The sequence below is a fragment of the Empidonax traillii genome, unplaced genomic scaffold (assembly GCF_003031625.1).
Source record: "Empidonax traillii isolate 1590-97213 ecotype Southwest subspecies unplaced genomic scaffold, ASM303162v1 scaffold820:size437808, whole genome shotgun sequence".
In the NCBI taxonomy this organism is placed as follows: domain Eukaryota; kingdom Metazoa; phylum Chordata; class Aves; order Passeriformes; family Tyrannidae; genus Empidonax; species Empidonax traillii.
Window position 1 is genome coordinate 378,386 of NW_020956013.1, and position 12,403 is coordinate 390,788.

The window sequence follows — 12,403 nt, forward strand, 5'->3', positions numbered from 1 at the left end:
TCAGGAAAAAAAGGGGGAAGCTGTTGGTTGTTGATAAGATGTGAAAAAAGTTTGGGAAAGGAAAGATTGCAAACTTTCTGACTGCAAACAGGATGAAATTCATTACTTTACCTTATAACAACTTGATGTCTCTATGTGTCTGTCATAAGAGGGACAAATTGCAGCAATAAACTGTCCATTGTGAAAGCTCTGATTAAAGCCTTGTACAGACTCAGAAACACAATGTCACCTCTGGCATGTGTCTTATCAGAAATCTGTGCTGTGGAGCACTCCTCTTAGTTTATCTTGACAGCACAGTGTTTACTCGCAGAGCATAATAAAATGGCTTGCAAAGGAAAACCCTATTTCCCTTCCCTTCAAATAATATAATGTAGAATACCTCTTTATTTGGGATTTAATCCAGACAAAATATTTTCAAAGCACAAATACATGAAATCCCTAAACAGATATATAGCCTTCAAGGCTGCCTTAATGTCACATGTCGAGACCAGTGCTAGAATCAGAGCAACAGCAATGAAAGACAAATCACCAGACTTAGTTTTCCTGACAAAATGTCAAGCACTCACCACCTAATCATGGTTGGTAGTACTGTAGTACCATCATAGTAATTTGGGAATATAAGGACCAGATCCACAGGGGAGTCAGCATATCTGCACTTTTGTTGATCTAGTTGCCAGCAGCTCTAATCCAGGTGGTAGTTAAACACACATTTAAGCCTAAAAGTATGTAGAATGCTGTAAAGAAATGTGACTATTCATCTGTCTCAACTAATGCAAATCCTTTGGTACACGGGAAATAGACTTCAGAACTTTACAGGGCTGAACATTAATGTAAACTACGTGTGCTGGCTTTCATGGGACAATGCACAGCACTGGTACTGCTCTGAAAGGTCAATTTATGTATGTGACAACAAGCTCTGGTACAGTCCAAGCCCCAGAGAGAGGTCTCTTGACTCTGGGACAGAGATTGTTTGATTCATCAACTAAGCACATTTTTCCACCACTTTCAAAGGCTGCAGTCCAAGTCAGCACTGGGAACCTTGGCCACTGGCAGATAGCAGGATGGACAGGGGCTCTGCTGACAACAACATCTCCAGTCAAGTCATGAGGGAAACACATGGAAAGAAGTTGTCAGGTGATAGACTCAGGCTCTTCACTTGAGCTTCTTGGTGGCAGCACACAAAGGTCAGGGTTGTGACCCAAGTGACTTGAAGGCACAACAAACAAGAAAAGGCAGGGATGTGACAGGGGTTTTCTTCTGAGGATTGTTTATGGCCTAAAACTTTGTAGTCTCTGCTCTGGAAAATAATTCGGCTGCTCAAAAATTCTCTTGCACTGCTAAGCAAGATCCAAAGGGAAGTGTTTGCACAGTGTTGGTTACAATTCCACTGAAGAGGAGTCCTTGTCCTGCCTCAGTGTGACCCCAGATCATCAACACAGGCAACAAATTGGTTCATCCCCCCAGTCCTTGACACCAGCTGAGCTCACCTCATTCCCACACAGGCTGATGTTAAAGAAGTGGAAGAACTTGGTCCCTCGGGAAGTGAAGCTGGGTCCGCTCATCAACGAGCCCACCTGGCTGAGGTTGCTAAAATTGTAATTCAAGCTCTGGTTATCCTTGACATAGGACACCAGGCAGTCGCTGAAGCAGGCAGTGTGGTCCTGTAAGGAAGGAGAGGCATCCATTAAGGAGCAGTAATGGAACAGCAGCAAACCATTCCTCTGGGAGTTAAAGCAAGCAGGTGCAGACAGGACTGCTTTCCTTGTTAAGGATGAAGGGCAACTCTGTCCTATTCCTCTAATTCATCTTTCCCTTGGGAGAACTCCCATTCCTGTTTCAGTCTCTTGCAATCACATATCAGGACTATAATGTTCCCCAAGCCTGGTTGTCCTGCTGTTTGCTGCATTAGCCAAGAAAATGTAGTTTCTTTCTTTGTTTTGTTCTGTGTGCTTTCAGGATCCCAATGTTACAGCTTAAGGCCCTGTAAACAGACCAGAACATGCCCTTGGTTACACTTGGCATCTTGCAAAGGAAACACAACAGTCTAAGACACAAGGACTGTATATGAACCCAGTTGAAGTCAGGCAGAGTATGAACAAATTGAAGCTGTTTTTCTAGTACCTGTGCAGCTCCTTGCATGTAATAAATGCTTACCCAGGCTTAAGGGCAATATCACGTAAGAGGAACTTGTTACAGGTTTCTAAAGGCACAGACACATCATCCAGCAGAGAAAGTCCCTGAGTTTAAAACAGCAGGTGTCTGGGACAGTTTTAGGTAGAAGCAAGATATATGCTTGCCCTGTTTGTACATGTCCACAGCTCCTTGAAACAAACCCTTTTTTTGAGCTGATGTTGTCAACTTTATCTTATTACTGCATATTTACAAACAAAAATTAGACTAGTGACGTCCCTGGAAGAGTGGGCTCACTGGTTATATCCATACTACACTGCTCCCAAGGCACATACCTGTAGAAAAGCACTAAAAGTGGCCCTTTGAGAGCTTATAGCCCAAAAACACCCTGTCTGCCCGTCACTCAGGAACACTCAGTTCCTGTACCTTGGTGCTCCTGCTGCCAGGCCCACAGGGGATGCAGGCCTCCGTGCCGTAGACCTGGTGGATGGACAGGAAGGTGTTGGCCGGACACTCCTTGCACTGGCTGCTCTCCTTCTCGATGTAGTGTCCCGGCGGGCAGGGCACACAGGATGAGCCAGACTGCTCGGAGCCCAGAGCACAGGCCCGGCAGGAAGAGGCCACTCCGTCCACTGCGTTGGTCACCGTGATGGAGTAGATCTTGGCCATGTCATTGATGAACTGTCTGCTCTGGAACGAGAGCCAAGGAAACCACCCTGGTGTCACCACACCATTGCATTTGGACACAGATGGACAGACCTATCTATGCATCAGTTCAGGCATCAGCTTATCCATGGCTCCGACCCTCCTCATGGATCTTTTATCCACAGCTGCCTCCCCAGGGCGGCTTTATGGTGAGAGCCACTCTCCCCTTACAGGAAGCCTGTGAGCTTCAGCAGAGAGTGAGAGCTCCAGGGATGAGTGTCCAAGGAAAGCTGTGTTCTAAAGACCTGTATGTAAAGAAGTACTTACATCTTGGCCCTCATTTATTCTCTGAAAGGCCCAGGTGAATGTGAAGGAAGCATTTTTGGAGATGATGTGAGTGTAGGATTGTTTTTCTTTACTTCTTTCCCATGATTCCACCACATTGGTATTTTTTCGATTAACATCCTATAAAATAGATATATTTTAAAAACAAACAAACAATACACACACACACACAAAAAGTGTGGTCATAGTACATTAAACACTAGCATTTTATGATATAAAGATTACTATCTAAAAAGGACTTTACAATCACATTTAACAATTAACATAAGAGAACAAACATACTTATTCTGTTTTCCACAACTGGTAAATTTTTAATTGAGAACGGGTGTCCATTTCAAAAGATTTTCTGATTCATATAAGAGCTAAGTTCAAAGTCCTATAGTAGTTTATAGCCATTATGAGGACAGATTCGGCACAATGGTTCTTTCAGATTTGAAATTTTGTTTGTAAAACAAAATGTATGTAAAACTTGTTGGTACAAGAGCACAGAAAAGGGAAGACAAAAATTCAAAGATAAATTGTAGTTTCTGACATCTTCAGATACCCACTTCGATGGTGTTTTTTGTGAAACAGAACAAAGGTCAATAATACAGCACCAAGATTTATATGACAAAACTCTATTCAATCTATGTTTATGTTTCTTATTCTCTATTGGCTTTAAACGTTCCAGTGAAAGATGCTTTTCCTTTAAAACAGATTCCTTTAAATTACCACTAAAGGCAGACTCTTAAATTACCACCTAATTTCCACTCAATTCTCTTTAAATTAAGAGCAGATTCCTCTAAAGAGCCACTAAACACAAAAAATGACCAGTGTCCCCTTTCACTGGAAGGGGCAAGGGAATTGTCACAGGTCTAGTTCCTTTCCTCAGCTGATGGGCTTTCAATAAGCAGACCATGAAAGTCAGTAAAATGGTACTTTGCTTTCACAAACAAACATCTGCCTGCTTGTGGATCAAGTCCAAACTTCCAAATTGTCTACTTCCCATCCCTCTATCCCACATCTTGATTTGTAGCTCTGTTACTAGAGGCCAACTCAACTGCACAAGAGACACTAATAATTTCATCAGTCAGTTTAACAGGGGAAAATTCAGCTCTTCAGTGTCTAATAATTTCTTTTAGAATAAACAGATAACCAGGAATGGTTCATAACTCACAAGGTGGAGAAATTTCTCTAGGTCATTTATTAAATCCTTCCTGCAAGGGCACTGCAGATACTAAACTAATGTCACACTTAATCTTAATCATAATAAACCAAGTGCAACTAATCACACCTATGTAGAGGTATTAGAGCGACATGTGGAATATCAGGCTCAGTCCTCAGTCATGGAGAAAGAGGTCTCACTTACCACCATAAAGTACAGCACACAATCTGCTGAACAGATGGTCTCAAAAATAAAAGTAATCCGTCCTAGTTCTGCCCCAGTTGCTCCTGTCACTGATGTCGGAGGTCTGTTTAACAGAAAAGGAACAAAACATTTAAACGGTGCTCTCCAGACAGGCAGCAGTCGATCCTTCAAATTCCTTTTGGGATGTTGAAACCATCAAAGTCCTGTCACAGAAAGCCTGTCCTTGCAGAACAGCAGAGGGCAGGTTTCACAGTGGCTCTGCACTGGGTGTCAGGTGCAGCAGGGTCATTTTTTGAGTGTCTGAATTCTTTATTGTACAGTTCCCTCCTTCTAATGAACACCCAAATTTGACCATATTTGTAGGGAGTTTCACTATTAAAATGCATTGCATGTTTCAAGTGATTTACACCATTGTAACTGCACCTACCCTCTGCTGATGGGGGATGCTTTTCAGGAGTTTCACCCAAACCACAAGTATTCAGGATGCTCTCCCTGTGAGGCCACACACTGAATCCTGTGTCCAGTTTTTGGTCCCTCACTACAAGAAGGACATTGAGGTGCTGGAGCATGCCCAGAGAAGGGCAATGGAGCTGGTGAAGGGTATGGAGCACAAGTCTTATGAGGGGTGACTGAGGGAGCTGGATTGTTCAGCCTGGAGAAAAGGAGGTTCAGGGGTGACCTTATCACTCTCTACATCTGCCTGAAAGGGGATTGTAGCCAGGTGGGGATTGGTTTCTTCTCTCTGGTAACAAGTGACACAATCAGAGGAAATGTCCCCACGTCGTGCCAGGGGAGGTTTAGACTAGATATAAGGGAAAATTTCTTCGCTGCAGGAGTAGCCAGGCATTTGAATAGGTTGCCCTGTGGTGGAATCACCATTCCTGGAAGTGTTCAAAAGGCATGCAGATGTGGCGCTTGGGGACTTGGTTTAGTGCTGGGTTAATGGTTGGACTCAATGATCTTGGAGGTCTTTTCCAACCTTTATTATTTACCTTTAATTTAATTGCCGCTTGCCCATTAAAATGTAAATTAAAAATCAGGGTTTGCTCAGTGGGTGTAAGAAGTCACCAACTCCTTCAGCTGAAATTCAGTGAAGGAAGGCTGATGTTCCTCTTGCCATACGTTACTTGTCTCATTATTTTACACCCAGTCTGAGCTAGTAGTCTAATCTCACTCCTTTGACAGAGAGACACAACCACCTCAAGCAGATATTTCACCCTGTCCAAGGGTTCAGGACAGGTGGGATATCCTATTCTCCTGCAGTGCCTGCATCTCCCCACTGGCTCCAGGGGAAGCACAGACTGTGCAGGCTGCCTGGAGCCACAGGGCAAAGTAACTTGAATTTCACTAAAATACTGCAAGGGCAGGCTCCAATATCCACCCCATGGCAGGTTTAGCTGGTTGCTTTGGAACAATTTAAAACCAGAGGGATAGGAGTATCTCTTCTCAGGTTCCAGACAACTAAATGTCTGGTATCTTAGAATGAAACAAACACCAATAAAAACAAAGGTCTTACACACTTGTCTGCCTCAATGGACTGACTGGGGACTGCTTGGAATAAAATCCAAGTTTCTTCTTGTCTCTCATTATTACATTATTCCATTTCAGAAAGGAAAACCCAGATGATTCCAGGGGTAGTGTCCAATAGGTGTAAGAGACAGAGATATACAAGAAATATATGAAAAAAAAAAAAATTCCTTACTTAAATCCCGGGATGTGCAGGTTCAAGATAAGATAGTCATTGTCAGAGCCTCCTGCCCCACTCTGGATGTGATCACCAGCCACCTCCCAACCTTCATAGGACAGAAAAAAGAACAAAATTTCAATAAATGGATAGCAAAAAGAATCTATGTTCCCATAATTTTTTAAGCAATTCAGTATTTCAGTGTATTTTAAAGATACCTGGTATAAACTATAGAGCAATATCATAATGCTTTTCAGTGAAAAATTTTAGCAATTGTATGAACTGCTGATTATACAGGCAATTGTCACCCTTGAAATCAGCAAAGCAATTGAAATTCCCTGACCTGTGCTGTACAGCTCAAGGGGGATGATCCATCTGATATCTTCCAGCCTTAAAACAGATGAATCAATGAATCCGTGTGTTAAATGTTAAGCATATACTTCAGTTCCCTTCTGCTCAACACACATAATTCAAAGCTTGAGTTACATCGGTCTGACAGGGTGGATCAGACAGGAAAATCTGTCAGGGGAGGCTGGAGGTGGAAGAAGTCCCAAATGGGATCATTTTCACCAGTGAGCTGTGACTGCTCTCTGCTGCAATTTTAGCACATGTGCAGAGAGAAAGCTCTGAGTACTAAATGAACTGAATCACAGACTTTAATTAAGTTTTCCAAAAGAATTATGTATAACCTTGATGAGCATAGTTGTAACAAAATGAGATGAGCTAGGGAGAAGTCAAACAGTGCTTTCTTCAATATGAATGCATCTGAAGATACTTTGAAGTCTATAGTGGGGTAGGTCCTTGGCTGAGGGGACTTCACACAAGCTGCAATTCCTGCCCTCTTCTGGTGTACGAGATATTTTTCATTTCTTTTTTGTGATACTGTGACTTTGCTTCCTACAGGAAATTTCAAACCTGGTGCAATTAAAGAAAAGGGGTGAGTCTCACAGCAAAGAGCACACTCATTTTGATGGGTGCTCTGTTACCGCAGTGATCAGGAGAAAGACAGGCACACAGCAACACAGGGAATTGGGCTCACCATTCATCCCATCGCATTTCGAGTTGCCAACATTGAAGCAAGATGTCTTCATGTTGCCTGGCAGGATGTTCCACCACTTGTACTCAAACCCAAGGGCTGGTTCAGTCCCAGCAGGGCAAGCTTTGCACTCTGCAGGCCAAGAGGGCAGGAAAAGGATATCACATGGCCAAAGCACATCTCAGTGTTTTAAAGAACGTCGGTACTACTTTTTTACTCTCTGGTACAAGTAATAAGCAAAGAAAATAATTTACACTTTTGTAATTAAACAGTCAAAGACCTACCAGGACCAGAGGAGTGGAAATGAGACCAGCATTTCATAAATTGTAGATCATAAGTTCATTGTAAGTAATTAGCAGCTGCTCCCTAAAGCTACATTTCCTTTTTAATGGGTTCAGCTGAAGGTTTGATCATGCTGGTAAACAAGAATTCTCACTAAATGCTGAAAGGGACCACTGAGCTAATACATCTCAGAATCAACAAGCCAGAGTTTAGACTAGACAATGTTGTCAGGTTACGAATCTGACAGTGCTTATAATGAGGTTTTCACAGGAAAGAACTTGGTTTGGGCAGAAGAAGGGATAAGGAGGAATTACTGACTGTAAAAATTCTGATTCCCTTCTCAGAATCCCTTAAAATAACTCTCAGGATGTTTATATCAGTGAAGAAATGAATCCAGAACACAGCAGGTCAACTTAGAGCAGCAATCCCTGATAAGAAAGGACTTCTGAGAGAAAACAGATACCCAGCTCCCTCTCTCCAATGTCATTTAACAAGTATTTTATGGAAAATGGACTGGTTTCTGACGATGTGTAATTTAACTAAGTCACATGCAATCAGACAACTGCTTTCGGGGACACATGCAATTGTTTTGCAGACTCCTACCCTGTGTTCCATCCGAAAATGTGCCTGGTGGGCAGGGAGTACAAGAAGATGAGGCGTTGTTGTAGAAGCCAGGATTGCAGGGTGGACAGTCCTGCCTCTCTCCAGAAGGAGGTAGGGTCAATGCATCAGGGAGATCCTCTCTGCAGATCTTGGGTTCAATCCATTTGTACATGATCTGAGTCTGGAATGAGAAGACGCTGAGCTCACATGGTGTGCTATGAAGCTTTAGGACTAGATACACCAGTCAAGGTCTCCCTTGTAAATTAAATCAGGGTTTTCCCAGTGACTGAGGCCAAAACAAGACATTGTACATTCAGGACTATAAAGGGGAGTTTGGATAAGGGAAACAGAAGTAATTGGGTTCACAGGAGATTCCAAGAAATCAGACCTTAAGAACAAAACAAAAATGTGAAGCTTAAAATAATTACTACTGTTCATTCCTATTTAATTAGTAAATATCCCCATGGAGACATTTCTGAGGAAAGTCAGATAAATAATTCTAATGACTGCATAAGCAATCTCTACATTTTTATTTTAATAACACAAAATATACCTTCTGCATCATAAATTGGGAAGGTATCTGTTAGAGAACACCACAAGTTCTGCATTTTTTCTCCATACTGACCTGTTCTTTGAAAAGTCCTCAGTTTCTCTCCAGCTATTTTTAAACCTACTGAGCAAATGCAAAAACCATGCAGGAGCTCTCCCAGCCCCCTCCAGTCCCTCTGCATCACCTAAGAAGCCATTTATGAACACCAGCATAAGTCAGTCCATGGTGTTACCATACACAGCAGTATGGTCTCTCTGTCGTCACCTCTCTATGAGGAGAGGCTTTAGGTGAGATCCATCACCTGCGAAGTTGGGTTTCAAATTTCATCTTGCTTTGGGTCTATCTCTGAAATATCTCTTTATATCTCAAGATGAAAATTAGTTGAATTGCATAACTGAGAAACCCGTCTGGCAAGAGTTAAACCTGACCACAGCTCTAGCTCTGGGTACTTCCACCCTTTGGTCCCAGCAGTGCAATCAGGGATCCTTGAGGCCAGCAGCTCAGGTAAGCGAGGTTTCACCTTATGAATTTGATCCAGACCCCTCGTCATCCTGGGCATTGAGCTGCTTGCACTCAAGGTTAGCCCTCTGATAACACAGAGCACTTCAAGAAGTATCGATCGTCTTTGAAACTGTTTCAAAAAATAAGCTGGAAGGAGCTTCAGTTAAGACTCAGGCCTTGGCTCCCGGGAGCTGCAATTAAGCTGAGGGTTTCACACTTCATCTCTGCCTGCACTTCTCTGCAGCCCTCCCTATGCCAGATCATGTACCCTGGCTGACCCACATCCTGACTGTCCCATGGACACAATGTCCCAGCTGCTTCACATTGGTTGTGTCCCATCCCTATGGATTTGTTTGGCCACATTGGCTCATTCTGACCTCTGGCACTGGGTCTGCTTCGCCCACTTTGCTCAGGCACTGAGGGACTGCTCCTGCTGTCAGAGTGGCACCTGTTCCTACAGATAAGGCTGCCCTCGCTGCTCCTGAACTTAAAGGATTTTCTCGAGTACTGCTCCAGAAATGCTTCAGCAGCATCAGGGTGCCCAATATTTAAAACAAAAAAGCTCAGAAGCTGGCAAAGCAGCCCAGAACCCAAACAGACTGCACACCACAGGAATCCTACTGCATCTGAGCAGGGAGAAGAGGGCCAGAGGGTCCCTGCAGCCATGGGGTGAGGGTGAGTGTCTCTGACACTGAGGCTGAAGCACTCAGCCTGTGATTTTTAAAGCAGCAGGTAGATGAAAAGTCAAGAGGAGTCAAGTGCCTAAATCTCCTGAGTCCCCTTCTACACGTGGAGTGGGACAGGAGGGAGACCACAATCTAATCTAATGTCCAGAGAAAATCCTGGCTTATTTTTAGTAAGCCATGGATCAGGAGGCTGGTTCTTTACAGCCACAGTTCACCTGAAGATGGTCGGCACAGTCAGACCCTCTCACTGAGCTGCCTCACATGGAGAGATGGATGGGGGGCATGGCAAACCTGGACCAATTTCCAGAGCTGCAGAGCACTAAGCAGTGAGAGCCACGGAAAGGGTCAACAGTAGGAACCTATTTAGTGCCAGGGAGAGTTGGATCCCACAGAGTAGTAGTGGCAGGGTAATCTGCAGGAGGTTGCAATTAAAGCAGTAGATGGGGGTGTAGCAGCAAACACCACTGCTAATTCCTCAAGTCATTAGAGGCAGTTAACAGAGTAAGAATCAGTGAGTCAAGACCAGGTTGCAGAGTCTGCCAGCTCTTGGGCTAAACTCACTGATGCTTCCTTATTAAAGCACACAAGATCTCATCTGCATTTTGGAACCGGCTGATCAGGAGACTTCAAAATACTCCATCCTGATAGCAGGTATAAGCCAGCAACATACAGGTGCTGGGGATTTGTACTGCTTGCAATCCCATCCAGATCTAAGGGAGACGGCTAAGGAAAGAGACAGAAGAGGACTGACCATGTGTCCACACCTCTGTGAGCTTCTTATACCAGTAAATAGGAGTTTCTTCTCCAAATTCCACCAAAATTCCCACTTGATTGCTAGGACAAAGGGCAGGAAATTTCCAAATCCAGGCTGCTCTACCAGCAGGTTCTTCTATGAGATGATATACCCATTGGACCTAAGATCTCCAGGTGAAACAATCTCCTGAGGGTGCAGGTGATATGAGGCATGGCAAGCACATCACCAGCATCTAAGTTCTGCTGCTGAACATGAATACTCCCAGGCTGTGTATACAACATTATTTCAACAGATCATGGGCCCTTCCTTGACACTAAAACTAAAGGACATAACATACATCATACCTATGCAGCCAAACATTCTTCCACTTGAAATAGGAGTGGTCGTATCCAATTATCCTGTGCCCAGGCACTGCTGGGACAGGGAAAATTATCACGAGCCCAAAGTATGCCAGGAAAGGTTGCTAACAACCAAAGAGCCAGGTTTATTCTGGGACAGTACTTAACCTCTGCTCCAACCAGCATGGAAGCTTGAAGGTAGCACCAGTGACCCCGTCAGACTCATCACAAGTGCAAGGAGCTTAACATCTCACAACAGTAGATCCCTTAAGCAGACCCATGACGGACAGATTCTTACAGAGGGATAAAGGCTGAAGAGAAGGAAGCTAAAGGACAAACCCTAAGCCTCGGAGAGATTCAATGCTGGAAGTAAAATTGGGAAAGTAATTGGGAAAGGGATTCCTAGAAACCGTACCTTGTTTTCAAATCCCGAGGTAGCAGTAAGCTCAATGAGCATAAAAATAGTATCATGCCTTCTACTTACTTTTCCTTCCTTATCACATGGGGTGTGGATCTGGAAAAAGTCTTTGCTTGTGCATGGAGGACGCTCTATACATGCGCTGGATCCCTCATCTAAAAAGAAAAGGTGACAAACAGGATATTAAACTATCAAATGATCCCCGGAAACAAACATAACAAGCTTAAAATCTGGAGATTAAAGTGAGTCAGCAGAAAAATACAAAACAAGAATGAAAAATCAAGCTCTTAACGGAGTCTGCATGACCATTCCCCCAAACTGAAGTATGGGAAGAGGGAAAATACCAGCTATGCTTGTGCTGCCACAAAGAACTTCATTGATTCAATATGCCCAGGGAGAATTATTAGGAAGAAGTTCTTTACTATGAGGGTGGTGAGGCACTAGAATAGCTTGCACAGAGAAGGTGTGGATATCCCATCCCTGGAAACAATCAGGTCCAGGTTGGATGGGGCTTGAAGCAACCTGGTCTAGTGGAAGATTCCCTGCCCACAGCAGGAGGGTTGAAACTAAATGATCTTTAAGGTCCCTTCCAACCCAAACCACTCCATGAGTCACCCAAACCCTCACCCCAAACCTTTACCTTCAAGCAGCAATTTGTGCAGTTTGCCACCATGGGAATACGTTCTCATTTGATAAGGAACAAAATTACTTCTAACTCCTGTTAGAAACTTCCTTACAACACTGGCCCAATTTATCCTCTTCCCAGATATTTTTGCAATATTTCCTTTCCCACTGTGAGTACAGGCACATGCCCAAGCATTTGCCATAATCGGTGATAGTGGATCCTATGTTTGGTAACTTATTCTTCAAGAAAACTACTACAAGGGAGAAAACTACTACAATGGAGAAAACTAAAGACATTTTGACAGTGAATAGATTACGACCATGCTATTTGATGGTCACCAGCTAACCAGAGCTGGGAATGCAGAGGACTTTGGCACTAGCTTTTGCAACCAGATCACCTCATCTTCCAAGAACAGCCAAGGCAGGGACAAGCCCAGAGGGAGTATTTGGAAAGCACAT

At 43.6% G+C, this 12,403-nt stretch overlaps 1 protein-coding gene across 1 annotated transcript in view; it reads right to left on the reverse strand.

Moving 5' to 3' along the window:
* The window catches only part of KIAA1324L (KIAA1324 like), a 53,230-nt gene that overhangs the window by 15,949 nt on the left and 24,878 nt on the right, over positions 1–12,403 (reverse strand). Inside the window, exons 7-14 of the mRNA XM_027901910.1 lie at positions 11,387–11,475; positions 8,074–8,254; positions 7,192–7,320; positions 6,171–6,261; positions 4,469–4,571; positions 3,103–3,240; positions 2,557–2,820; positions 1,488–1,661 (exon numbers count right to left, since the gene is read on the reverse strand). Of these exons, the coding sequence (XP_027757711.1) occupies positions 1,488–1,661; positions 2,557–2,820; positions 3,103–3,240; positions 4,469–4,571; positions 6,171–6,261; positions 7,192–7,320; positions 8,074–8,254; positions 11,387–11,475 (1,169 nt within the window). The remainder of the gene's footprint in view (positions 1–1,487; positions 1,662–2,556; positions 2,821–3,102; positions 3,241–4,468; positions 4,572–6,170; positions 6,262–7,191; positions 7,321–8,073; positions 8,255–11,386; positions 11,476–12,403) is intronic.